Source organism: Caenorhabditis remanei, chromosome II, assembly GCF_010183535.1.
Source record: "Caenorhabditis remanei strain PX506 chromosome II, whole genome shotgun sequence".
Lineage (NCBI taxonomy): Eukaryota > Metazoa > Nematoda > Chromadorea > Rhabditida > Rhabditidae > Caenorhabditis > Caenorhabditis remanei.
Window position 1 is genome coordinate 9,049,059 of NC_071329.1, and position 26,767 is coordinate 9,075,825.

General features: G+C 38.2%; 12 protein-coding genes across 12 annotated transcripts; 3 read left to right on the plus strand and 9 right to left on the minus strand.

Annotated features, from left to right (window-relative positions):
* Nucleotides 1-4,223: 4,223 nt before the first annotated feature.
* Nucleotides 4,224-6,420, plus strand: GCK72_005494 (uncharacterized protein; the record flags this gene model as incomplete). The annotated part of the gene is made up of 9 exons (XM_053725211.1): nucleotides 4,224-4,283; nucleotides 4,330-4,387; nucleotides 4,433-4,557; nucleotides 4,605-4,709; nucleotides 5,507-5,590; nucleotides 5,856-5,910; nucleotides 5,960-6,084; nucleotides 6,137-6,326; nucleotides 6,374-6,420. 9 exons carry the CDS (start codon nucleotides 4,224-4,226, stop codon nucleotides 6,418-6,420), a joined length of 849 nt encoding a protein of 282 aa, XP_053589405.1.
* A 254-nt stretch (nucleotides 6,421-6,674) lies between these two features.
* GCK72_005495 (uncharacterized protein) lies at nucleotides 6,675-7,415 on the minus strand (the record flags this gene model as incomplete). Its single annotated transcript, XM_053725212.1, has 3 exons — nucleotides 6,675-6,948; nucleotides 6,996-7,162; nucleotides 7,212-7,415. 3 exons carry the CDS (start codon nucleotides 7,413-7,415, stop codon nucleotides 6,675-6,677), a joined length of 645 nt encoding a protein of 214 aa, XP_053589406.1.
* Nucleotides 7,416-7,601: 186 nt separating this feature from the next.
* On the minus strand, nucleotides 7,602-10,386 carry GCK72_005496 (uncharacterized protein; the record flags this gene model as incomplete). The annotated part of the gene is made up of 5 exons (XM_053725213.1): nucleotides 7,602-7,735; nucleotides 7,782-8,067; nucleotides 8,116-8,638; nucleotides 8,682-10,112; nucleotides 10,169-10,386. The coding sequence occupies 5 exons, from the start codon at nucleotides 10,384-10,386 to the stop codon at nucleotides 7,602-7,604; spliced, it is 2,592 nt and encodes an 863-aa protein (XP_053589407.1).
* A 274-nt stretch (nucleotides 10,387-10,660) lies between these two features.
* On the minus strand, nucleotides 10,661-13,328 carry GCK72_005497 (uncharacterized protein; the record flags this gene model as incomplete). Its single annotated transcript, XM_003087966.2, has 7 exons — nucleotides 10,661-10,807; nucleotides 10,853-11,143; nucleotides 11,193-11,557; nucleotides 11,604-11,986; nucleotides 12,698-12,841; nucleotides 12,886-13,269; nucleotides 13,315-13,328. 7 exons carry the CDS (start codon nucleotides 13,326-13,328, stop codon nucleotides 10,661-10,663), a joined length of 1,728 nt encoding a protein of 575 aa, XP_003088014.2.
* Nucleotides 13,329-13,636: 308 nt separating this feature from the next.
* GCK72_005498 (uncharacterized protein) lies at nucleotides 13,637-15,713 on the minus strand (the record flags this gene model as incomplete). Its single annotated transcript, XM_053725214.1, has 8 exons — nucleotides 13,637-13,798; nucleotides 13,841-14,143; nucleotides 14,189-14,532; nucleotides 14,580-14,757; nucleotides 14,806-15,007; nucleotides 15,059-15,196; nucleotides 15,248-15,622; nucleotides 15,667-15,713. 8 exons carry the CDS (start codon nucleotides 15,711-15,713, stop codon nucleotides 13,637-13,639), a joined length of 1,749 nt encoding a protein of 582 aa, XP_053589408.1.
* A 205-nt stretch (nucleotides 15,714-15,918) lies between these two features.
* GCK72_005499 (uncharacterized protein) lies at nucleotides 15,919-17,252 on the minus strand (the record flags this gene model as incomplete). The annotated part of the gene is made up of 3 exons (XM_053725215.1): nucleotides 15,919-16,899; nucleotides 16,944-17,121; nucleotides 17,170-17,252. 3 exons carry the CDS (start codon nucleotides 17,250-17,252, stop codon nucleotides 15,919-15,921), a joined length of 1,242 nt encoding a protein of 413 aa, XP_053589409.1.
* A 194-nt stretch (nucleotides 17,253-17,446) lies between these two features.
* GCK72_005500 (uncharacterized protein) lies at nucleotides 17,447-18,736 on the minus strand (the record flags this gene model as incomplete). The annotated part of the gene is made up of 4 exons (XM_053725216.1): nucleotides 17,447-17,532; nucleotides 17,584-17,680; nucleotides 17,726-18,460; nucleotides 18,506-18,736. 4 exons carry the CDS (start codon nucleotides 18,734-18,736, stop codon nucleotides 17,447-17,449), a joined length of 1,149 nt encoding a protein of 382 aa, XP_053589410.1.
* Nucleotides 18,737-18,918: 182 nt separating this feature from the next.
* On the minus strand, nucleotides 18,919-19,948 carry GCK72_005501 (uncharacterized protein; the record flags this gene model as incomplete). The annotated part of the gene is made up of 4 exons (XM_003117131.2): nucleotides 18,919-19,361; nucleotides 19,406-19,594; nucleotides 19,638-19,834; nucleotides 19,881-19,948. The coding sequence occupies 4 exons, from the start codon at nucleotides 19,946-19,948 to the stop codon at nucleotides 18,919-18,921; spliced, it is 897 nt and encodes a 298-aa protein (XP_003117179.2).
* A 168-nt stretch (nucleotides 19,949-20,116) lies between these two features.
* On the minus strand, nucleotides 20,117-20,530 carry GCK72_005502 (uncharacterized protein; the record flags this gene model as incomplete). Its single annotated transcript, XM_003116694.2, has 1 exon — nucleotides 20,117-20,530. One exon carries the CDS (start codon nucleotides 20,528-20,530, stop codon nucleotides 20,117-20,119), a length of 414 nt encoding a protein of 137 aa, XP_003116742.2.
* Nucleotides 20,531-21,731: 1,201 nt separating this feature from the next.
* On the plus strand, nucleotides 21,732-22,930 carry GCK72_005503 (uncharacterized protein; the record flags this gene model as incomplete). The annotated part of the gene is made up of 4 exons (XM_053725217.1): nucleotides 21,732-21,800; nucleotides 21,860-22,111; nucleotides 22,167-22,464; nucleotides 22,665-22,930. 4 exons carry the CDS (start codon nucleotides 21,732-21,734, stop codon nucleotides 22,928-22,930), a joined length of 885 nt encoding a protein of 294 aa, XP_053589411.1.
* Nucleotides 22,931-23,308: 378 nt separating this feature from the next.
* Nucleotides 23,309-24,159, plus strand: GCK72_005504 (uncharacterized protein; the record flags this gene model as incomplete). The annotated part of the gene is made up of 5 exons (XM_003117430.2): nucleotides 23,309-23,387; nucleotides 23,440-23,553; nucleotides 23,604-23,691; nucleotides 23,740-24,045; nucleotides 24,093-24,159. 5 exons carry the CDS (start codon nucleotides 23,309-23,311, stop codon nucleotides 24,157-24,159), a joined length of 654 nt encoding a protein of 217 aa, XP_003117478.2.
* Nucleotides 24,160-24,702: 543 nt separating this feature from the next.
* GCK72_005505 (uncharacterized protein) lies at nucleotides 24,703-25,184 on the minus strand (the record flags this gene model as incomplete). The annotated part of the gene is made up of 3 exons (XM_003117009.2): nucleotides 24,703-24,730; nucleotides 24,875-24,970; nucleotides 25,093-25,184. 3 exons carry the CDS (start codon nucleotides 25,182-25,184, stop codon nucleotides 24,703-24,705), a joined length of 216 nt encoding a protein of 71 aa, XP_003117057.2.
* Between the last annotated feature and the right edge of the window lie 1,583 nt (nucleotides 25,185-26,767).

Genomic DNA, 26,767 nt, shown 5'->3' on the forward strand with positions numbered 1-26,767 from the left:
TTCATACCGGCTCATTATCTCCAGTTTTGACAAATTCTTGCATAATTCTAGTTAGGCAGACCCTTTTTCTCGTGTATGTGAGCGTATCTTGTGCAACTATATTAAGATTAATCTTTTCCGCAATATAAGGAGATTTCAACACGGGTTCCTGTCTAAACGATCTTGCTCTAGCTCACTTGTCCACTCTATATCTGAATACAGATTATTACTCTCCAGTCACAAGTCTCTTGACGTTGTCTATTTCGACTTCCGCAAGGCATTCGATCAAGTGGACCACCAATTTCTTATTTTGAAACTTGTCAGCCCTAGTAATATCATTTCCTGGCTTACTGATTTTCTGTCTGATCGAACTTTCTCTGTCAAGATTGATGACTTTGTTGGCACTCCCTCTGCTTCTACCCCCTCCGGTGTCCCACAGGGGTCCGTCTCTGGCCCTCTCCTGTTTTTAGTCTTTATAAATGATCTCCTGCTCAAACTTGCTGACATTTCATCGCTACGTATCGCAGCTTTCGCTGGCGATATTAAGCTGTACTCTCATGATCCTCTAGCACTTCAAATGGGAATAGACTTGGTAGAGTCTTGGGCTTCTGACAACTCTTTACCTCTGGCCCACTCTAAGACCGCCCTTCTTCGTCTCGGATCTCGAAACTCATCTCACTCGAACACTATAGGAGGTCCCAATGTGTCTTATCTGTGTAAACCATAATTTTTCTAATTTTTTCTCAACTTTAATGCACATATGGAACGCCTTAACTATTCATGTCCCTCATTTCCTTTGCCCTTCCGAATGCAAGTCCCTCCATTGCACGATTTTGAAAAAACTAATTCTTCTATTCTCCTCTCTCTCTCTCTCTCTCTCTCTCTCTCTCTCTCTCTCTCTCTCTCTCTCTCTCTCTCTCTCTCTCTCTCTCTCTCTCTCTCTCTCTCTCTCTCTCTCTCTCTCTCTCTCTCTCTCTTCGATTGTGTGTAACTCACTGGTCCGTCGAGAGATGCAAACAAGATTGCAAATACGAGTAGCCGACATATTGATTTATCTTGTAGTCTGGCTCGTCATCCACGGGTCACAACAGTCGTGTTTTCTTAAATGCACCTTTTCGCGTTTTTTCTACTAATTTACAAATAAGTCATGAGAAATAATAAATTTTCAGAACCAGCAATGCGAATTCTGAGTTTGCCATTAGTTATTACAAGAGCAATTTTTGCAAATTTCAAACTTGAAGAGCTGCTATTTTTATCTTTCTGCTCCAAACGGTTTAATTATCTAATCCAATCAATTCAAGGACATCGACTTAAACAGATTAAAACAATCACATATATTTTCTCAGTTGGAAAGGTCTGTATTAGTGCAGAAACGCTGTTCAGTTTGACACTAAGTGAGGTCAACCATGGTATAACACAAATGGGAGTGTTTGGAATGAGCATTGAGACTCCATGCTGGTAAGTATTCAATTAAAGATTCAACCTTCTTGATAACTTTTGTGCTTATCCTTGTTCTCACGTTATCACTAGGGAATGCTCTAGACCTGGTTGCAACTTAAAGGTGGAGTTATCAGGCATTGCCTGTCTCCTGAATACATTTTCGTGAGAATGCGGAAAAATGTTCATTCTTGATCAAACTATCTCAAAAAATGTAAGTCTTCTTTCAGTACCACAATACCTAAAAGGTTTCATAATTAATTCATAACTTAAAATCATTTGAAATGTAATAGGGTCAAAAAAGTATGTCATTGTTATTAGACGTTTTAGCTACCTTTAAAAAGTAAATCATGCGAAATGGACACGTTTCAGCTGGCATGCACAAGAAATTAAAAAGGTTTACTCACCCATGCACAATACTATATAAATACATATGTAGGTCCCGTCCCAACTCCAACGTAGGTCTAGATCATTCCTTTGTTAGCTTTTGTGATACATATGTACATACCTTCGATTTCCGGAGATTTAATATTTCAGCTGGAAACCTTTGCACTGCTACTCATCATATATATACGATAAGAAGGAAAGAGACTACATCATCCGAGGAGTTCACTCATGTATTCAAAAATTCTTCGGACCTTCAATCTTGTATCGAGTCATTAGCGAAAACGTGTTACCCACAAGTCTTGAAAATATCAGGAGCAGTTCTTTAAAATTGCCTGAAAACACAAAACCAGAAGAATTGGAAGCATGCTTTGAGAATTCTCCAAACCAAATAAACATTAAACTTGAAGGTCATTTAAATGGCAATCTATGCTCAGATTCGGTGATTTATGAAGCCAGAAACTTGGATGTTGACTGTTTCAGAATTCGCGAAAGCGAAATTTTGCTTCACTTCAAGGGTGAACATCTTCGTTGTACTAACACATTTTTGTATAATCCTGAAATCGTCGAGTTCCTGAATGCTTGGAATTCTGACCAAAGATCTGAAAATTTGAAATTTCTCGCTATTCATTCTTATTTTGACTTAGACAAGGACCAAATATTGGGGAAGGTTTATCACAAATCATTGAATCCACCAGAATTCATAAAGTGGAACATACGGTATGTTTTTTCTTACCTGACAAATAACTCATCTGAATTTCAGATATGGTAATGGAGAAAACAATATTACTACTACTTCTGGTGAATATTTGATAAGAGAAAGTGATGGAGAGAAGGCATATGTAGTTATTACACAAGTATCTGTTTATCTTGCAGTCTATGATTCAACTGGGGGCCACGTAAATTTCGAATCAAACCGATCTCCAAATAAGAACCACTTCATTCCTAATTTATTAAATTAATGATCATTTTAATACTGTCTTGTCTCATTTTTTTATGATTTTTCCGCTTGCAATTTCCTGACTATTGATGTATACATTTAAGTAATTTTCATTTATTATTTTCCAATAATGAAAACTCAGAATTTTTAGAATTGTTTTCAAATGTTTTTCTTCTTTGTTTACAATTTAGATTCGGCTCAGCTTCTTTCTGAGAAAAACAAAGATTCCGCTGGAAATCTTGACGTATCTAGTTTGATCGTGAAAACCTAATTTATATTCGGACATGAAATTTTTATTTGATACGCCAGTCGTTCACCCGGATTATTGTCGATGGTTACGTCTTTATTAGAACATAGAACAATCACACCTATAACGAAGCCTCAGTGGCTTTTATACATAGAAAAGGGGGGAGGAGTTTTAATATATGAAAACAATAAGTGATGTGGGGGAAGGAATGTCGGGGGATAAGAATGTGAGGATGAGGAAACAATATCAATCAGGAAGCAAAGGGGAAAGTGCAAAATAGATCAAAAGATTATGATTCATCATCAAAAAGGCACCCGGAATCGGGTTCACAGATCTTTTCAGTTGATGTGTGTAGGGTGTTGTCATTGGGACATTATTTTTTGATTGGACCAAATTTTTATAGGAAAACCTACTCTATACATTGGCTCGGAATAAATTGATTATTCCCTCAAAAAGCTGTGTTTTGAGTTGTTTTAGCGTGTTTCAGCTTCTGGTTCCTGTCAAAAAAGGTTTTGACATAAACTAGAGAATCTTTTCTTGATTCTCTAGCACTCCAAACGGGAATAAACTTGGTAGAATCTTGGGCTTCTATGAACTCTCTACCTCTGGCCCACTCTAAGACTGCCCTTCTTCGTCTCGGACCTCGAAACTCTTCTCACTCGTACACTATAGGAGGTACCCTCATTGTTTCCGTTGATTCTGTTAGGGATTTAGATTTATTACTCGAACCTAATCTCAAGTTCACTAGACACATTAATCGGGCTGTTGCTCTCGCCTTACTCCGTTCAAGACAACTACTGAAATCTTTCAAATCCAACTCTCCCCAATTTTATATCTTCCTGTTCAAAACTTACGTTCTCCCTCTAGTTGAATACTGCTCCGTCGTTTATTTGCCTCCCACATCATCTAAACTAGCGCACAAGCTTGAAACTCCTCCCATATTCTTTTCGCGGAAAATCCTTCAACGCTGTAACACACCTTATCGATCCTACTCTGATCGCCTCTCCCAACTTGACCTCTTTTTTATTACTCTACCGTACTCCAACACTACATTTCTCTTCTAAATTTCCTCTTTCCAGCTTGTATTATTGATCGAATTCATATTGTTTCAACATGAATAAAAGTTATGATTCAACACGGAGCGACATTACAGAGTATAGATAAGAAACGTAGAGACTTAGACAATTCGACAGTCACCAAAATACTATTCAATATTTATTTATTTATTTTACTTCGATGACGCTCCGATTCGAACGATTTCGCTTCTTTCCGGAGAGTGGAAAAACTATTACTTTGGTACGATTCTAACTCAATTCTTTTCAAAAAATCCACTGTTTTTCAGTTTCTTGGTGCTCTTCTTGGTATTGTTCTCTGTTTTGTAGATCTTCACAATCCAAAAGGTAATTATAATTGTGTTGAAACAAGAATTTCACTGAAATTTCTAGAATCCAAATTCTTTTGGACAAGCTTCTGGATCTCTTTTCTTTTCGATGTAATCACAATTTTGATTCTATTGAAAGACTGGGATGAGAATGTCGACTGGCTACGGAAAGCTCCTTATTCGGTATACGTAAGTGAATTCCCATCTGATTTATTTATGAAATACGAGTATTTCAGCACTCGCTTGGTTCTTTGTTGATCAGTTTTCTGGTTTTCATGGCTGGAATCATGTTCATGTCAAGTGAATCTCATTCAGGAGATGGAGTGTTGTATGTTGCCGCGGTTAGTGAATTGAATAGAAATATATAATGTCAGTAACTCCAATTCTTGCGATACATTTGTTATCCAGAATTGCTATCTAGTTCAAGCTAGAAACATTATTGGAACTTAGGAAAATCTAAATATCTGTGATAGATTTACACTCCAATCCGTTCAGCATTATCTTGTTTAACTTAGACCATAACAATGACAGATATTAAAAAACCCAAAAATACTTCCGGGCTTACTGTTCAATTGAAAAACACTTATATTTTTCAGTCTGAATGTAGAGATTCTTATTTTTATATGCGTTTAAGTTCCAGTACAGCTTCTGATCCTTGTTTAGTGGAGAAGATTTGTTTTCATTTCCGACAACAATTCTTTCATAAAATCTTTCATTTTTCAGTTCTTCTGTTTCCTGATATTCGGTGTGCGAATAATGTGTGTTGTGAAATCATTTCCAAAAATGAAACACGATATCCATTTCCCAGGTTTGAACTATCTCCATCTCTTTAATTAATTTTCCAAAAATACATTGTTTCCAGGTCGTCCAACTAATTCAGATTACGACAATGATGGTACCTCAATTGCATAAATGAATCAACTTCTTCTCTTCTTTTCTCCTTCTTTTTTCTTCTGATCTTTTCAAATGTATTGTTGAATGAATTGTTTAAACCTATTGGAGAGCCCTAGAGCATCAATACGTTATCAGTACGACACGAGAAGAAACCAATGATAAGAATGACACAATGCAGTAACCGAAAACAGAATATAAGCGACTCGTTTTTCTCTTTTTGGTTCCCGATTTCTAATTAATACAGTCCATTTTTCTTCCAGCTGTAAACATGCCACTGAATGTGTCTCGGTTCAAGAAAATTCCAGAACTTGTGAAGGTTATGTCATTGGTGAGTTTAGTTATTCCAAAATGGATCGAAATTTAGGTTATTGATCATTTAGAGCTGTTCGAAAAAGTGTAATTCGGTCATGTGACTTGTAAAAATAGTTTTGTAAAATCGAAAAAAGAGAATTATAGTGAGAGTTCCGTTCAGAAAAGGTAATATTTAACAGAACAATCATAATTGTGTTAACTCAAAAATCAACTAGGTCTGAGAATTTCTAAAAATAGGAGGAAACAAAAGGAAAAATAGTTTAAAAATCTCCAAATTTCAGCTAACTTCGCTATCTCTCCTCGTCTATCTCGGAACCATCAAATTCAGACCTCCAGGTTTCTTTCTTTCGTTTTCTATTTCAACTTCTCATATTATTTCATTCAGGAATGTCTGTAATTTGGTTCACAATCGGATGCTCTATCGTATTCGACATATGCACAATTGCCGTTTTACTCAAAGAATACGATGTTTCTGTTATGGCAATCCGAATGTTACCGTATGCTGCTATTGTACGTTTGATAAATATAATAAATTCATTTTGGAATTCGAAAACTGATTCAGGAATGTGTTGGATCAATTCTCGGTTTAATCTTCTACGTCATCTCAATGGCCATCTCCATCAGTAGTGAGGAAGTGACAGATGATTTCGGATTTATGGTTGTTGCTGTCATTTGTTTCATAAGTGCACTGATCCACGTGTCCAATCTCGTTGTGAATATTCGAAGATGGAATAATGGATCTCATCATTTGAGTACGTGGATCAATGTCTTCTGCTTCTTATTACTTGTACATTTTCAGATCCGTCTGGTGTGTACGAGTATTCAAACTATGGATCCGAAGCTTAATCTGATGTTTTACCGATCTTTTAAATTCACAAATAAATTTTTTTTACTCGGAAAACTAGAAATACAATACTTTTAAAAAGATGAATGCTCATCAATCCAAAGTAAATCAAAAGCTTCACGTTCGAAAAGGTTTCCATAAACTTTTGATCTCCTTTTTTGGGGGTACCATTCACGATAGGATATTCTCACTTCGAAACTCAAATTCATATATAAAACAAAACAAAATCAACAAGGAAAGTTAAATATTGAAAAGATTAATGCTCATCAATGGAATGTTTTCTTTGCATAACGCTTCTGTAGAATTCGAAAATCGCAGTTGCGGACGGCTGTGCTAGACTCCACGCAGCTTCCAATTGATTGAAATCCCATTGTCCAATCGCATCCATCGAGCATACTTCAGGATGTCCATCGGCTCCATTACACACAGCAAACAAAACTCTTCCGGTAGAAGAAGCTTCTTGTTTTGCCGTCGGATCAATAATGAGCTCGTCTTTCAATCGGACTACAAGAACCCCACAGAAAACCGCTCTGAAAAAGAAGGGCACTTGAGAGAAATTATTGTTGAGCATACTTACTCGAATGGCATTCCATTGTCAAGAAGAGCAAAGCACGCTCCATTGATAGCTACTGCTCCAATGCTACCGTCATCTTGAATCCCATGAATTGTGACGGCAATCGTTGTGTGTGGGAATAACTCGAGATTTATAGCTTTTGATATTGTTGATTGAATGATGTTGTTCAGCTGAAACGACAAGGATCAGTCTGCTCTTTCTTTCTTGTCCATTCCTTACCACACTGAACTTATTGTCTCCACAATTAGCTCTGTAACTAATATCCAGCGTCATTGCTTCTTCGTTTGCTTTCGAGGCATGAACGTCTCCAGGACCGCTACACGACGCCCAAATACACGTGGATCCTTGTGAGAAACATGCTGAACCGTCTGCATTTTTCAGAAATGACAGTTCACATCTCATCTCTCGTAATCTTCCAGCCATCTATAACTTTCTATTTATAAAAAAGGGAGGAGACAAACAGTGAGAATGTGATAATCAATGGTTGTAAAAAACCAGAAAATATATAAAATTTACATACATCAGTGTGGATTATTAAGCAAATTTCATTTCAAAACAACACAACAAAAGTAAAAATAACAATAGAGACATCAACAAGTCTAAAGACAATCATTTCTTGTAGTTGATTGTTCCCGAACGATTCGATGACTTTTTCATCGACTTATTCGTCTTTGACTTGTTCTTCAAACGGTATTTTTGATGGAAAGGATCAAACTCGGCGTTGTTATCTTTGACTGGTTTTTCTGAAACTTTTATGTTGATACCGATAATACAACACACGTGCCTTACCGAAAGCACTACTATCCGCTTCTTCATAGTTAAACTCCTCGAGTTCGGCATCAGTTTTTTGCTTCTTCGGATCAGAACTAGACGATTCTCCAAGAACTACAGATACATCTATGTTTCTTTTGGCATGTTCTCTCTTTCGTTTCATAGCTTTCTTTGACATAAGTTGATCGTCTGAGAAACGAGAAGGATCGAAAACTGGTGGCTCCTTGTCTTGTTCCATCGTTGAGTCTCTCTGCTGCTGCGTGTCATCCGAATCTCCAACTTTCACGGTGTCGACATTCAGAAGCTGAAAAAGAATGAAATGCACGTTTTACGATGAGAACTACTGCCACACCTTTGAATCAAACTGTGGCTTCCTGACAACAACCGCATCATGATGAGAAAACAAAGTCTTCGGTTTGTCACCTTCTTCTAGTCGTTTTCTTTCTGCTTCTTTTCTTTCCTCTTCTTCTTGTTTTTGTTTTGTAATCATCATCATCTGATAGCATTCGAAGGGTGTTACAAATTTGTCGAGCTCTTCTACTAATTTCTTGATTTTCTTAACATCACCCTTTTTCCCTTTCTCAACCACAACCATCGCTTCTGTACTAGGAATCGATGATGACTGAAGGACGGATATCAGTGACTGCAGTTCGTCTTTTCCCAAAACATCACTGCTCTCTTTAGTTTTGTCTATATGAATTTCTCCACGTTCTTCATCGAATTTTGTGTGTGTAAAATCAATCTTCGATTTCAGAATCGATGTGATGTGATCCATGGAATCGTTCATCACACCTCTCGCCTCTTGTGCATCATTATTCTCTTTAGCAGTTACTTTCACTTTCTCCAGTTTCACTTCTCTTGCTTCAACAATGATTCTGAAAAAATATTGTAGAAACTAGCGGCGTTCATAAAACTTACTTGAGAATTTGTCCAGCAAGTTTTTTCACGAAATGCGGAAGTGGATTGCAACAAGCGTAAATTCCTCCAACATCTCTCGGAAGTTGTTCCGCCAGAGCTAAGAGCATGTGATTTGGAAGAACAAACTGAGGACTCTCATCTTCTTGCCGGGCAACAACATCTCTCCATTTGTAAAGACTAGTGAGAGCATGATCCTGTCGACTGTTGAAGGTGAAACGAAGTTTGAGATCCGTCAGATATCCTTTCGGTTTGAAAACGGGTTTCTTGTACACTCGAACACATAGATCATTGCATTCGGAGTACACAACATTCAAATCCTTTTTGTCTTGTTTCAGAAGCTGTTCCCGAAGCATATCATAAGAGTAGAGTAAATAATGAGTGTCTTCTCTGGCATAGTTAATCATCGCATTTCTGAGAGGTCTTGCTCTCCAATCCGCCAATTGATATTGCTTGTCTAGAACAACGTCAGCGAAACGGAAAGCGAGGTAAGCAAGACTGAATTTCGGATACTTTAGCTTTTTCATTGCAACATAAGTATCGAATAAGTTGACAATGTGGATTCCAAAATCCCGCTGCAACCACAGTACGTCATTGTCAGCTCCATGAAAAACTTTGAGAATTTTCGGGTTAGTGAACGGTTCGTTGAGAATTCCGATACAATCCCACATAGGAAATGGATCAATAATGAAGTCCTCGTCTCTTGTAGATATTTGGATAAGACAAGTGAGCCCGAGATATGTTCGCATTTCATGATGTTCCAAATCGACAGAAAACTCCGTCACACTATTCAATGTGTCTTTCAGAGCTTCTAACTTTTCCTTTGTGTCCACCATTGTCAATTGAGTGTTTTTCAACGCATTGAACTTTTTTGGCTCCGCGGATTCCAGTTGGGACTCAGGAAGTTTGAAATTCAAAATTTCAGCGATGTATGGATGCTCCTCTTCTGTTTCTGCTTCGGCGTTTGTCCAACCTATTCTTCCTGATTCATCGTCGTCCACTACAACAATCCCGCTTCTTTTCTCAATGGCGTGATGCTTCACGGTCAATCTGGATACGAATGGAGCCACCGAGTTGTCCGCAATGATGTTATATGTCTTCTGTGGCTTTTCATGAACAATCATCTGAGCAGCCTCTTCTCTTCTCTCTCTGAACTTTGCAGCCAATACAGTACCAATGTTAGCCGAGAATGTCTTCATTGCCTCTGATATTTCAGCTTCAGTTTTATTGTTTGTTGGACCTGCTTTCGTGATGAACTCCGGAACTTTAACTATTTCATCTTTTTCAGCTTTCTTAAGTGCTTCGTGAAGAGTGGCAACTCGCTCTGCTATGTTGTCTTGAGCCTCAATCACGCATTCCGTGTAGTGCTCCACGCTCGCACCGACATCTGGAACCCTCATTGCACAACCGATTGAATTTGTAACTTTTCCCATTCTGAAAATATGAAGAGAATAAAATTAAAATGAATTTGTCTAACAAGTGAAACTTACAATGCGTTTAAACGCTCCTCAGATCGTTTCATGAACGCGTTGAATGTTGGAAATGAATTGTAGAGCTCAAAGTCAGCTCCAGCCTTCGGAAGTCCATTAGATTCCCGTACTAATGTAGCTCCATTTTTTATTATTTCCTCAACCCGCTTCCTCATGTTCAATGTTCTCTGCCTTATCATTTCTTCGTCTTGAACATCTTCCTCTTTTAAGTTTGACATTCTGGAAATGAGACACTGCCAGTTTGTCGGCTCCTTATTTTTACAGATATTTTTAGCAGTTGAAAAACCGCAATAGGCGTCCAAAATGTTTTACAAAACAATTTTTAGTCGCCAAAATTAACATTTATTTCAAGAATACATAAATAAAACCACCCGCAAGGAACAACTAGATAGCAACCGTAATCAACATATAAAGCTGGATAAGTTATGACACAAGTTGAGTAGAGAAAGAAAAACATATGAGATTCAAAAAGAAATGAGAAGATTTCGACAATTATGTGATCTTTTTCCGGTAGAGAGTGCACGTCGTATATTTATTGAGAGTTCCGGCAAAGACGGGGAGATAGAAATTTTTGAAGAACATATCCGATTGATTCGCATCAATAACCGGTAATGATAGGATTGGTTTCCATTTTTCTGCCTGAAAAAGTAACAAGTTTTGAACAATGTTCTAACTGCTTCTCACCATGTTTCCGAAGTTCGGTTCCTTTTCTGTGGCAGGCATATCCATGTCAATGACGTAATCACAGAATTCCAAGCTGTTGTTTATTGTGGGACGTCTATTCTCATCAATGGAGGTGTCGGTCGTATTGTTTACAACTGCGTACTTTGTTTGAAGTGAGCAATTATATGCACTTTGCAGGAAACGCATCTGGAACTTGCGTGGATTCAGCTTTCCATCATATACACGTTCGGGGAGGAAGAAAGAAGAAGGGAAATACTGCCATTCTTTGCCAATGCACAATGTGATTGGATCCTGAAAATGTGAACTCTAAATGGTTCAATCAACTGTATAAAATACTCACATTGAATCTATCGAATTCTTCGTGTGCGTTTAGTTCTTGGTGCAATCCTTTGTAAATTTCGACATGGGATCCATAACTGTGATATACAGAAAAAGACCTCATAACAGAAAAAAGGGCGAACAGTCCAATGGAAGAATATAACATGTTCTTATACATATTATTCTCAAGCTTTTTTGTTTTGTCAAAAAACAGTCGAAGCATGGAATCAGCTGCGAGAGCTGCGAAAAGGGAGATGAAGGGGTACATTGGAAAAGCGATATGTTCTTCTTCCGTTGAAGGCAATCCGAAAACTAAAGACCACATAAAGACAATGAATGCACAATGAAGAATAGGAAGATAGTCGATTAAAAGATTGCGCTCTTTGGCTGAAAAAAGAAATGGATTATCGAAGAATCGAACAGAAAAACATACGGAGGAACAGTCGTTTCTCATAATTTGATGGAAGCCGAAATTTTGTGAATGTCTTGTAAGATAGAACAAATCCAACGAATGCATAGAATATGGCAAAGTTCCAGTTGAAAAAGAGGTTTTCCTTGTAAGGGTTGATTGTCGCATGTTCATATCCAGTATTATTGTGGCCGAGAGGAGCTTCATATTCAGGAAGTGTTCTTAGTTGAGACGCTACTACTCGTAGTCTCACAAGAGAGAAGATCATACAAAGACACATAAAGACTCCCGTCCACTTGAAAATCTCCTTCTTCAGGGCAGTAGCATGAGTGAGAACCACACCTAGCACGAAGATAAACGGTGTTCCGAAAAAAACCGCAAACAATAGTGAAATGATACAAACCACCCTGAAATTATTAATGTTCGATTCATTTGCATCTCATTAGGAACAATAATGCTTCTGAAAATCATACTTGTCTCGGGCCGGACCGGGCTGGACCGATTTCTAAATTTTCACCGGCCCGGGTGAAGCGATTTTTTCCCGAAAATTTTTTTTTCAGCAGTAATTTTTAAAGAAGGAGTATTTGGGGCGTTTTGAGCCAAAATTCGAGTAAATTGACGATTTTAATAAGTTTTATAGTGAGATAACAAAGTACTCGAAAATTATTTTTGGGGTGTTAAAATTCAAAAAGAAAATCCACCCGGGCCGGCAAAATCTTTCCCTCGGCCCGACCCGTCAAATGACAAGTGTACTGAAAACTATTGTATGAAGGATATTATGGACTGTTCTCTATTAAAACGGAAAACTACATTGGAGTGGAGATAGATGAATTAAAGAACCATAAGTTTTGTCAATTCAGAACTAGAGTTTCGGCAGAGAAATCTTGAAAAACACCTTCAGTGATTGACGAAACGTTACAATGAACGAATTCATTCATAAGTCACCGTTAGTGGACGCATCATATACTTTCTAAGTTCATATCAACTAGGCATGTTCCATAATACAAACACACATTGTAGTCAGAAACTTGGTTACTCAACCAACATACACACGTTCCCCTTTTAGAATAATCGAGGAGATCAGAGAACGAGTCTCCAAACCACGTTTAAAAAATTACCATTGTTCGTCCAGAAAAGCTGCGATAAAGTAAAATGTACATATCATAGTGAAGGAGAGATCCGAGAACGTGACACTAGCATGAAACATTCCAGGAGACAGAATGGTAAATAAAAGAAAGTATCGTCCAGTCGCTACGTTGATTCTGAAAAAAGGAATATTGTAGTAATAGACATATTTTCAAAACACCTTTTACTGATAGCATAGAAGGCATAGTACTCTCCCAAAAGACAAAGCAGTCCCGTCATCAAGCGAACACAAGTGAAGACGACGATTTTTGAATCACCGAAGCAATTGACAAAAATGCTAGCAGGAATTGAATAGATCCAGATTAGAAAAACACGGCTGTAGTAGTTTGTGTTATCAAGCAACTCCCATGTGTTGAATCCGTCTCCGTAGAGCAAGCGATGCAATCCCTCATAAAAACCGAAGACTTCAGTCTTGGTGTCGATACTTGACCAGAGTGCAGCAGAAATTCGAACCGAAAGAAGTAATTTAATCACAACACCTGCAGAAGGTTGCCAGTCATCGTCGGGTACGTTTTCCGGATGATAGAGTTTGGCGGGACGTTTTCTGGAAAAAAAAGGTTGAAATTTCGGTTAACATTGCATAACTAACTTGACGTTTGACATAGCTTGGAAAGGAAGTTCTATCCCTGGAAAGGTTTGGTTGCAAAATGAATTCTAAAAGGTGAAAGTACATATGGTATCAAACCACAATGAAACGAAGTCAATTAAACGAACATCAATCAAATATTTAGATTTGAATGAAGCAAGATAATATAGTCACATAAAAACGTACATCATTGGTATTAACTTAACCCGAAAAATCAAAATACAAAAACACGTATACAAAGTAAAAGCCCATCGGTATATATAATAGTGCGCAACACGGCAATGTTAGAGTTAGTCACTCAAATTAATGAAGCATTTTCCGGTGATCATTTCTCGATGATAATTCTTCGATAGAGCGTATACGTAGTCATCTTGTTGACTTTTTCCGAAAAATATGGAATGTAGAAAGCACGCAACAATCCGGCGAACCCGCTAGACTTAGATACATCGATAAATGGGTGTGAGGCTAAAACCATCCACTTGTCTGACTGAAAAAATGTCTAATTATGGAAAACTTTGAAATAGTTTACCATGTTTCTAAAATTAGGCTCAAACTCAGTAGATGACATATCCACGTCGATCACATAGTTACAGGAATCCAAATCAACGTATCTTGAGACCTCTTCTTTATTCAAATTGTTCATTTCTGTAGGCTCGTGTCTGGTTGAATCAATACGACTATAGCCTCGTTTGAATGGTTTTGGGAGAAGTCCACGAAATTCACTTTGCAAAAAGTGGAACTCAACTTTCCGTCCGGAATGGTCCATTTTCGGAATGAAGAATGAAGAAGGGAATCGGTGCCACTCTTTGCCAACGCAAACCCTGTTAACAGTCTGCAACTCATTAATGGAAATGACTCAAATTAATAAAAAACTGACGTCACTTGAAAACTCGGTATTACCCAGTTCTTCGTTTAGAGAACTGTAGATATTAACATGTCCGCTATAGTTTCGGTAAACTGAGAAGGATCTGGACGCAGAGAGCAGTACGAAACTCCCAAAGAAGAAGCAGATCAAGACATTTTTGAATGAAATACGATTGAGCCACTGGTCGTAAACATGCTCATAAACGATTGCGGCTATGAAAGCGATCAGTGGATAGATGGGGAATAAGAATCGTTCTTCTTTGTGTGCTTGTGCTCCGAAAATCACCATCCATAAGGCTGCACTCACTGCTAACAGAATGACTGATGTATTGGTTTCGAGGAAGGTAGACAATTTTCCTTTAAAAAATTCAGAAAGTTTTATTTTGAAGTTTGAATGATGATACCTTCTTTTAATGCTTTTCGAATTGCGATGAAAGAGAGTGGTACGCCTGCGAAAAAAGCAAAAATAGCGACATTCCAGTTGAGAATCAGATTCTTGATATAAAATATGATAGACTCTTCTCCGTACAATGAAGGTCCCGGACCACTCAATACGTTGTAGAGGACAATGTTCAACGATGCCTGAAATAATACCAATCATTATACAGGTTGAAAAGTATTAAAACTCACAACAACTGGTTTCCCGAAATAATAAGAGTCAGTTAAGAATTGAACAAGGGCAGTACTCGATCCTAAAAGAAGTGAAGTAACAATGAACTCGAACTTCAAGTCTTTAACGTAGAGCATGAGCACGACAAATGGTAATCCGAGAACAGCAACGAATGGCCAGCCAACCAAAGTGGAAAATGCGACACAAAATATGCCAAGGGTCCTGTAATTTTTAAAATTTATAAGTGGTCAGTAAAAATAAAAGTTTGAGTACCATCTCTCGTTCAGAAACGCTCCAAGTGTAAAGTAAGTAAGAGTCATACAAAAAGACGATGGCAAAAATGCAGGGCTTGCTTGGAATACTCCAGATGAAAACATGGTGAAAATGAAGAAGACTCTCCCAGTCCTGATGCTGAATCTAAAATAGAAATAACTTTCAAAACTCCGTTATTTGAAGTATTACTTTTTGGCAATAGCTTTGTAAGCATATAATTCTCCCAGACAACAGAAGATTGCTAGAAATCCACGAACTAATAAGAAGACGGTAGCTTTTGAAAATCTTGTGTGATCCAAACAAACGATAGGAATATAATGAAGGTAGATGTAGAAGTATGATCTTATGGCATAAATTGGAGAATATTCCCATGTTTGAAATCCTTCTTCGTAAAGGAACAAATGCAAGGGCTCCCAATAGTTGTAAACTTCATCACAGTCGTTGATAATCTGACTACACGCTCCCAATAAGCGAACCAGAAATAACGCCAAAAACATGGGACAACGGTAAGTATCAGGACATTCGGCTTTGATGTCTCCGCCAGATTCTGCCGGTTCTTTTTCACTGAAAATTGTTTTTAAAAATCATCTGTTTAAACAATCCCAAACCTTATTGAGGTTTTAGATGTGCCTCCTCTCCTTTGTCTCGTGGTCATTGTTGGTTTTCTTTACCTTCACCTTAAAAAATCTCTGAAACGACTACGAACTGCGTTGAATAAAAATCCATATTGGAACTAAACCATGGATGGATATTGAATTATTAAAGACAGAGAAAACCTATAGAAGTTTATAAACAACAGAAAAAAAAACAGAAAAAACAACTATTCTAATAAGTACAAAGATTTCGAGAATATCGCTCCTTCAATCCTTCTTCTTATCTTCTTTTGAATTTTGATCTCGACTTCTCCATCTTCCTTTTCCTCGTCCTTCGTCTTTCTTCTCAACCGCATCTCTTTCCCCACTACCTTCACTTTTTACCACTTTCACGGGATACTCTTCACTCAACTCGGCCAATGGTCCTTCAACACCACGAACATTAGCTGATGTAATACGTGCTTTTCTCCTGTCCATTCTTCCAACTCGTTCTCTAACTCCGAAAGTTTGTTTTTCCAAATCTTGATCTTGTTTCACTTTTCCGTTATTGATGAAATTTAACAAATCGCCGATCTGATCCCGGAAACGAGCGTTCTGCTTTATAAAATCTTTCACAATTTTTTCTTCGGAATCGCCTTGAGCAATAGTAACTCTCCAATCTGGTTTCACTGCCTTTTGGAGTCGAATAAGATTGGCACAATCCGATAACCGGCCGAAGCTACCAAAGTAGTTAAGAAGCTTTGGAATGTCGTCATTTAGAGCCAAGTAGAACACGAACGATCCAAAATGTCGAGTTGAAGTGATCACATGGAACTTGTTAGTTTCATTGATTCTATCAAAAATGAGTTGACTCAAACGGACAAAAGCTGGGTCATCGGGTTCATAAAACCAGCACGACCAATCGAGTACAAACTCATGTTCGTTCTTATCAAGAGCCTGTTGAAGATAAGGATCCGAAAAAAGCGGTGGTGGGTTGACTGGACGGTTAGGTTTCTGATAATACGTCCTGTTCATCCTATCATGCTCTTCTGGATTGGCAGTTCTTAGAGTTCCATCTGGTTCTCTGACAACTACTGTACGATCTTGATCAGTGGCATCGAATGTAATATCCGTGAAAACGAATTTGCTTGTATCGAAATCTTTCAGCTCTGCATCTTTTGCCAATGTTTGAACGGTTTCCTGACGAGGTTCTTTCACTGGAACGAATTGAAGGAACCGTCTAGCTTCTTCCCTCATTCTTTCACGAGTCTGAAATCAAGTTGTTTTCTACTACGTTTCCAGTATGAACTGACCTTTTCAAGTCGCTCGTCAGTCATTAGTGCGAAATGTGATCTTTGTTGAATAGATGTTCTTCTGGGGCGGAAGACTTTATGTTCGAGATCGATATCCGTCAAATCTGTCAATAGCTTCTGCACATTTTTTTCCACGAACAGTTTCTCAATGTTCACGTCCTCCGTGGTTGATGACCCGCTGAATGAAGAAAATCTATAGAATTATTCAACAATAAACATTTCTTACCTTGCCTTGACCCACTGTGACGATTGTCTAATTTCGGTGGACAGCCGAGTGAATGGCGAAATTTTCGGTTTTAGCTTCAACATCGAAGTCTGAATAGTTGCTGTGTTCATAAACTACATCTGGAAGAAAGATTTGGAAATAAATTTTCCTGAATTTAAACAGGTTTTAAAAGCGGATCCATAACACTGTACTTAAACACATATGTTCGCTTTCTATTTATAACAAACAATCTACAGAAAAACCTAAGAAAAGAATAACAAATATGATAGTTTTGGAGTCAATTGAACGCGCACAATCGCTCATAGTAATATGGATTGAATGCACTGAGATACATGAGTTGTTTCCTTCCTTCCTCGCTTCTAGCTAGAAAAATTGGCAGGTTGAGAATATATCGGGGAAGAAATGCATGTTTACCTGATTTCGATGCCAACCAGTTTTTGCTGACATAGTAGTTGTAAATCGTATCGGCCTCGCTTTCTGTGTAGTTGGATGTTTCGATGGGAACGAAGGGCTACAGTAAACTGATCATTTTTTGTTTGAATTAGTACTTTAATACCTCAATAAACTCAAATCCCTCTTCTCCAAATAGTTCTAATGGTGTGTGTCTGGATACTTCGAGTTCGTCTCTCGCATCGGCAACTTCTTTCTTGTCAGCAACCATCAAAACGCAACCGTTGGTCCAGTCGTTTGCAATCATTCGTCGAAAATGTACAACAAGAGTAAGATCAGATGGTGGAGCATACGTTCTGTCGGCTCTCTTCACTAGTGTTTTTCCCCAGAGTGAGTTTGCGTCGTCAATTGCGACAAGTACTTTTAATTTGTCGTTTTTAGCGTGTCTTCGAAGCTCTCGGAAAATGGCACCGACACAATCGCTTGCGAGAAACGGGGCAGAAGTTCCCATTTCAACGATTTCAGTGATTGGCTTTCCTTTCAAAGTTCGCTCACTTTTCGACCATTCGTAGTCTTTTTCAGTAAGCAAATCAGTAAGTGTTTTCCATACGTGTTGATTCTGTTGCTTGAAATTTTGTAGAATGGCCACGGCGTTTGAAGGATCATTGATACGTCCAGAAACAAATGATGACATCTCAATCTCTTTCACTCTTCTAGTTAGTTCCATCGCACTGCGGAGATTGACAATTGCCCAATTGTTTTTATAGGCATGGTGAACCGCTTGATTCAGCGTTACTGTTTTCCCGGTACCGAACGCTCCCCAAAGCACCAATCGCAAATTTGGAAGATGTTTGTCGACGACACGCATACAGCTCGCAACTTCTGCTGTTGGTTCTCGGACCTTTAAAAAACTAGCATCATTTATTCAATGCAGTGTGTTCCTTACTAAAGTAACAATTTCTCCTAACGTATCCATTTGCTTAGCGAGCTGTGAAGGAAGATGAGTTTTCATATTGAGCTGCTTGGCAACAGTGATGTCCATCTCGTATAAAGTTCCTGATTCAATATTTGTTTGGTCCTTAGACTCTACGCTGAAATGTCTTGATGTTGTTACATTGCGCTTGCACGTTCCGATTCGTCGTGCGGTGGTATACGCTAGCCTTCCGAATGGCTTCATTCTGAAAGTGGATAGAAATTTAAGAAAAAGTTTCTGTAAACGGAATCACTGACAAATAAAAATACTTCGAATATGACGAGACTTATTTGAACGCAACGCCTGATTATTAACGAACCCAAACTTCATAAAATCAACATTGTAACAAGAAACACAACTTAATTAATTAACAACTGATGGAACACTCAAACATGTGCATATTGCAAGTCAGAGCTGTTCTCATATTCAGCCATATCCAAGGCTACTTCACAGCTCTCACGGACGACTCGTTCTTCGTCATTGACATATTGCTTCAATATATTAGTGCATTCTTCATTCGCGATGGCACCGAGAGCTTCAGCGCATTCATGACGAACCATACAGTTCTCTGTTGACAACAAAAGACGATCCTTGAGTTCTTTGATAGCAACAGGAGATTGAACTTGTCCAAGAACGTAAGCGATTTCGTGTCGGAAGAGTGCGCTGTCTTCACAGTAGAGACCTTGTGCCAGAGCTTTAATAGACTCATCACTGTTAATGTTTCTTAAACTGAACATGGCACGGTATCGATCAAATAGTGGTAGGGAGACATTAACAAGTGTTGCTGCAAGCTCGCCTACATCAGAAATCGATGCAGATGGAGTTGGATCTGAATACGGAGTTTATTTTTATATACGCGCATAATTTGCTTACCAACACTATCATAAGGACTGTTCGTGTCTTTTCCACTATTTTCCACCCATTCAACTCTGCCAAGGGCGATTTGACACGTTTCAGACACTTCTGGACATGGATCTTGAGCATACTTTCTCAATACTTCTTTGACGGATGGATCAGCAATAGCTCCGAGTGCTTCTCCTGCTTCGTGTCGCACCATTGGTTCTGGAGTCATTTGCTCCAGAAAAGAAGAAAGTATGAGTCTCACCTTGTTTTTCATCTTCAAGAACACTGACTAATGTCGGGATGGCGCTCTTGTTTTGCATCTGACCCAAACAGTATGCCAACTCGTGCTTCAGTAGAGCCGATTCGTCATTCAAACATTTTCCGATCCATTCAACCGACCGATCGCATCCAATGTTTCGGAGTATGAACAAAGCACGAAAGCGAGCTTTCAGGGGACGCCTAGAAAGACAGAATTGGTCTTGCGGGTTTTCCAATGAATTTTTACTTGGTATCGTTGAGCGCCTGTCCGAATTTGTCAATTTCGCCTTCGCTGAATTTATGCGTCGCAGTCATAGTCCTCCCGAAGTGCTTCCAATCTAAAATTTTTATTTCATTTTCACAAAGTTTCGTAATAAAAAAGAAATATTAAGAAGAAACAGTAATACACTTTGAGAAAGATAAGATCGGATAGAGTAAAATTCAGGGTTAACACAAAAAAAAGCAGGATGTGGAGACATTTGTCTACCAATCAGCAAGTTGGAGTTGCTCGGTTGGCCAGTCTTCGTAGGAGCCATCTGGAAGATAACGACGAATGATGATAGGGATGCGACGTTGCTTGAGCTCTTTTCTAGCAATCTCAAGTGGATCAGTCTCTCCTTCGAGCTCAACCATCACTGGAGCACCCATAGCAATTTGAAGAGCACGAGTTCCAAGAACACGAGCACGTTCATATTTTGTCATGAACGGAGTTGTTACATGTTCACTGGTCGGAACAGCTTTTCCTTGATCGAATAACTCGAAGTTCTCATCGACATTATCATCGTCCTCATCCTCATTATCCGCACGTTGTGGGTCTTCCTCAATCACATCTTCCATATCATTGTCGTCCACAAAGTCATCGTTGTCCATATCTTGGTAATCATCATCATCGGCCATTTTTCACTGAAAGTTAAACACCTAAAGGGTCAATAAGGGTCAATTAGGTAGCAAACGAGACCAACAATGGAAATGAAAAATCGAAGAAATTTCAAACAGAGAAAGAGATATTCTTAACAAAGTAGTGGGAACAGTAGTTTGATATTTTAAAAGGTCATGTACATTTCAGCTTTTGAAGACAGAAACAGATTAAATTTGAAAACAATTTTAGGAAAACACCTGAAAAGCGTCTGCATTCGAAAAAATAGAAAGGATTAAAAGAGCGCGGGCGGAATAACGGAGCGTTGTTGTTTGCGGCAACTCAAATGGCAGAATCCTTGCTGACTAGGTGACTAGGCGCCGGCTGGGCTTAAAACGGGTCGTTATTATCAGAATGTTGGTTTAAATCATTATGAAGCCTGTCAATCAATTGAAAAACCTGTCACTTATTTTTCTTTCCAAATTGGTAGGAAGATTTCCCGGTTTTATCAGTTTCCCGCGTTGAAAAGCGTGTTTAACTTATTCTAGTCTACAGATTTGATCTCTAAATGATTGGGAGTCTACGGTAACTAGTGATATTTTCAAATCCTTTTTGTTCCATTACAGTTCGCGGTAATTATTGGTCGCTATAGAGTTGACCGGTCAAATCGGATTCCGAATTTATGGACCTACCCACGAAGAAAACTTGCCTATTCACGAATGCAAAATAATGCATTTTTATGGCTCAAAAATGCATTAAATTGCATGCGTGAATACTTAGAATTAAATTGCATTAAATGGTACAAGTTTTCTTCGTGGGTAGGTCCATTACGCTTCCATCTGTCACCCGTTAAATAGCTTATTTTTTCTATTCTCATGCTCCTTATTTAGGCCTATAATTGTTTCTCGCGCTTTTGATGTTTTGAAGGGATGTGCTGTATCCTTCTTTTAGCGCATGTCACGTTGCCATTGATAAACTGAAAATATAGCGTTCCCCTGCTTTGATTTCAGCCTCAAACGTATCTCTCCGAAACTTACGCCCTATGCTTTTAAAAGTAGGTTCAAATATCGCTTCGTTCTTCTGTTCTTTCTGTCTCGTTGTCTGGGTATCCACAAGCTGTCAATGGTTTATGTTCCGCGCTCGCGCAGCAGACGTGGCGTCCAGTCGATTTTATCCTGCCCTCTTCAGTTACTTACCCTTTCTCATTGATTTTTCTTTGAAAAATATATATTCAGGGATACAATGGTAGTCAACGTCTTCATTAGCGCTGTCACAACGGACACCTTGAGCAGAAAAGATGCGGTGGCTTGGGTTAACAATCTCCTAAAGGTAGAAAACTGATTATATGGAAAATCATTTTCCAGTTTCAGAGTCATTTCACGAAGGTTGAAGAAATGGCGAATGGTGCCGCATACTGCCAATTGACGCATCTCTTGTTTTCCAACTCTATCAATTTGCGAAAGGTGAAATTTAACCCAAGGAGCGAACCAGACATTCTCACAAACTGGAAAGTTTTGACAACTTCCTGGAAGGATTTGGGAATCGACAAACCAGTGGATGTCGAAAAGATGAAGAAGGGAAAATTCCAAGACAACATGGAGTTCTTGCAATGGTTTTACAAGGTAATCTAGTGGTTTTGTATCATTGAGATTACATGAGTATCAACTGTTTTTTCAGTTCTTCAAGGCCAATCTGAATGTGGAACCCGAAGATTACGACGCTGTGGGCTCTCGGTTTGGAGAAGACCTCCCCGCGTTGAAGGGAGCTTCTGGTCCGCGTCCCGCAGTCGCTTCTGTGCGTCCAGTTGTTGCTCAAACTATGAAAACGAAGACTACCATGCAACCAGTTGCTCCTGTCCCTGCCACCAAAGCTGCAGTCGCTCCAACTGTTCGAAATGGTGCTCGACCAGCGCCAGCGACATCCGCTGGTAATCGTCGGTCTGAAACTTCCCCGAACGAGGAACTTTTGAAACAAGGTAAAATCCGAGTTCACCAATAACTTTTTTCCCACAAAAGTCCAATTTTTGACTATACTTCAGAATTCAATCAGAAGCTAGTTATGCATCAAGAATTTGGATCAAAAAATGTAATTTGGTCAAAATATAGATACCATTTTTGAATCCGGGCCCACCGGGTTTGGAGTTTACAAATATGCACACAAATGGGAATTTTTCAGAAATCGAAAAGCAAAAAACGTTGGCTGCCGAGTGGGAAACGATGGCGAAAGATATGGAATCTGAGCGAGAGTTCTACTACAACATGCTTCAACGGGTGGAAGCTCTTGTCCACGAAGCAGATGAACTGAAAGCCACTACAATCGAAGTCGAAACTTTGAAGAAAGTTCTGTACGAAGGAAATGAAGAAACTGTAGAGAATGGAGATGACAACTCACAGCTCAATGAGGCTCTCAATGCAAATCTCGACGACACGGACACCTTCTAGAAGATGATTCGTAAACTGAAATTTCCCCGTTTCCTCATTCTCTCCCAATGATTTTTAAACGACTGCACATCTTATGCTTTCCCCGCTTTTCATGTGCCATCAATTGTTTCAATAATTTGTTCACACTCTTTAATTTTGTTCACACTCTTTTCATTAATTTCTTGTAAAATAAGCATATTCCTCATCGGTTTATAATTTATTGATTAAAAGATCAACATATTTGAGTAAATTTTGTGTTCTATTTGAAGATTGTAAAAGCGATGCCAGTGTATCTACAATTCGATTCGAAATAACAACACTCCGTTATTCCGCAGGAGCCTCTGTTTAAGAAATACATCTTCACTTCGTTTCCCTTGATCAAAGCATTTCTGAAGCAGAATGAGTTTTGTGAATGAACTCCAACCAGTTCCATTCGAAACTACTTTTGGAGGGTGCGATGGAGAAAGAATGAGCAGAGGTTTGTGAAAAATTAAGGATGCTAGATTTAAATATGAAAAACTAATTTTTAGAAAACTGTGGTAATAATTCAAACACTAATGCACAGTCTGAATCCCACAAACGACGCAAATCAACTTCGGTAACATCAAAAAAAAGAGCGAAAATGACTCGTGGTGATGAAAACAGTATGTATCAATATTTTCAAGTAGTTAAATTATTTTCAAAATGCTTTCAGTCACCGATGAAACTGCTAAACAAGCTGCGACGGAACTACTGGATCAGATCGCAAAAACGCCAGGTCAAATAGCATTGAACTTAGAGTCGTGAGTTGGAATTTTAGTATATCTATAGAAAATAACTATATGTTACAGCCCTGAAGCAGCAGGAATATGTCCATTGCCACCACTTCTTCTTCAACAATCAAAAACACGATGGTCTATCAGTCTTCTCGAAGAAGGACAATTGAGAGGTCTTTTGGCTTCAAACCCAAAAAATTGTCAGCCATTAGGATTGAAGAATATTCACAAAGGACACGTTGAAACACAAATACTCCCACGGCAGATGAATTTGAAGGAAGCAATAGAGACTCTGAAAAATGAGACCAGGAAGAATGATTCATACGTTGGGTTTGGAGTAGCTGTTGCCAATATTCTCAGAAGATGTAATGATGTTTCAGCGTATGTGCATTGAGCTTTTTTTTACTTTGTATCCATATGTTTTTCAGGGAGAAGCTAGCTCAAGTTATCACCGCTGCAATTGAAACAGAAGCAACATCTCTAATCAACAAATAAGTGTTAATTGAAACGAGTGTTTTTTGCAATCCAATCTCAAGCTGATTTTATATAATTTCTCATATTAATGTACAATAAGAAAACGTCAGATACATTTATTTTAGCTACTGAAAGATAAATGGAAAGTCATTTTGAAAAAAAACGAACGCGTATACATACAAACGGGGATACAAAAAAAATAGTTTAAGAGAAAGAGAGCAAAACGTGCGAAGAAAAGGAAGCTCTAATTATTATTTTATATTGAAGATTTCCATTTGGGCAATCGGAAGATCTCAGTTATCGATAGAATGACGCCGTGCTTGGAGCGGACTGAAAACTTTGATTATGTGAAAGTAAAGAATTAGAAACGCTGAAATTTCTAATAACAAACAACCACTGGGAAAGCTGAATGAGGGTAACGACTTGTGAAAGAGAGGACAGATTACGGTAGAAGTTGACAATATTTGAAAAATGAAAATGGCCGACATAACGAATCGTTGGATAATACAAACCTGAAGACGAAGAAGAAGGAGAAGAGGATACTCAGAGAAGAAAAGGAACGATCTACCATTCGGATGCTCCTTCTAAGTCGCTACAATTCGTTATAGCGTAATTATCATAGAAATTATATCCTATAGAAAATGAGAAAATCTAAATAAAAAGGGATCCATTTTTTCAAATTGTTTGAACTGGCTTCACAAAAACCGTTAACATGGAAAGAGGTTAGAATACTTACTTCAGCTCGGAGAATCTGCGCAAATATTTAGTTTCCTCAAATGATCGTTCATCGATTCTGTGTTGTTCCTCGGTATCTTGACGACGAAGACGATTTCTAGAATATACTTCTACAGTAAGTGACACCTTGTTCAGTTTTTGTTTAACGTACACTTCTAAGTAGTGTTCAATTTAAAAATGATCAAATCACGACTATAACTATTAAAATGGTCCACAAACCTGTAATTGGGTCTAAACTCGAACAGCATCCACAATGCGCTCACTACGATGGCAATGATAACTACTGCGAAGCTGTAATTCAAACCATTCATTCTGTGACATGAGTGTGAAAACTCACGTGAAAATCAAAAGATAAAGCCTAAAAATGTAGGACTCGCAGCAACTGATTTCGGTGCATTCAGTCGGCCAACCGCATAGTGTCATTCTCCTTTTGAATACTGCGAAATGGAAAATATTCTGAGAAATAAGAAAAAGAACAAAGAAATAGAAGAAGAAGAAGAAGAAGAAGAAGCAATTATGATAGGTATGTCAGATTGACTGCATTGCGGAAACATGAAAACGGAGCAATAAGGGGGGAAAAGGAGAAGAAGAAAAAGAGCATGTTCTTTCTCAAATTACCCATTTCCCTTCAAGTCAAACAACAAGATATTCAGAAGAGTAAGGAGTTATTCGATCTTTCTCAATTATCAGATGATTTAAATAATTCGAATATTTGTACCAAAAATGTCAATCTCAAAAACTGAGAAAAAGTTACGATTCGACTACAAAATTGTTTTGTTATACAGTAAGACACAGACATGACATGATAATGAACTATAATTATTAATAAACTTTCAAAAAAAATCTTAAAAAACGTTTAAAATTTCTAAAAATAAACCACATATCTATTTTCTAGATTTCTTTTCTCTTACTTTAGTATTTATACAAACAAAATAAACTTTTCAGACTAAGTATTGAACTAGAAGTTGCAGAAAAAGTGTATAAAAATCTGGAAAAGAGACCTCTATCGAGAGGATTTTTTCGAAAAAAGGTAGGGAAGCGGAACATCTCAAAGACACCTTCTTCTCCGAAAAGAAGTGAGAATAGTTGGCAATCGTGCCTCCTGGATGGATAACAGCTGTTAACCGTCTATTATTGTTGCCAATGAGTGGCTGTGTGGAGTCAAGTGAAGAAGAGAAAAGAGCCGACAGAAGAAGCGAGGGTGTAAACCGATTCTTGAGCTCACTTTTCTGTTATCACAACCCAAGATATGATGATTAATGACGTAAGGAAATAGGGAGAAGTGTCATAAAAACAATAGGTGACAAGAAGAGAATATGGGAAATAGTTTTGTGAAAAAATCGAAACGACTTTGAAATATCTCTGAGAACATCTCAATGCTCTCTAGAGTCGAATCGCAAACCGTTTGAATCCAAGAATTCTGAGAATCATAAGACTACTGTCTAGAGATGACTGACACAAATCATGAATCTAGAAAAGTCAGAAAAAACAAGTGTCTATAAATAAAAAATGGCCGCTGGCCATTTTTTGGTTGCTTTTTTCTGACAAATACACAAAAAGTAAGGACGGCAAAAAAGCAGATGCGCCTTCTTTCTCCTCTACTTTTATTTGTTGTTCGTGTTGTTTGTCGGGATGGGACCCACAAGAAAAGAAACCGAGAAGGTCCGTTTTCATCTGTTGAAAAAGAAAGAAAAAGAAGCTTCTGATGGTCCCGCCGTTCCGTTTTTTCTATTTTTCCTTTTTGTCTGGTTACTACTTGTTGATTTCGGAATAACTGAACAGGGCCTGAAACGATTTTGAGAGGAGACAAACAGTTATTGTTTGAATTAAATGGTCAAATGTGGGAAACATTTATGCATCTACCCACGAAGAAAACTTGTACTATTTAATGCAA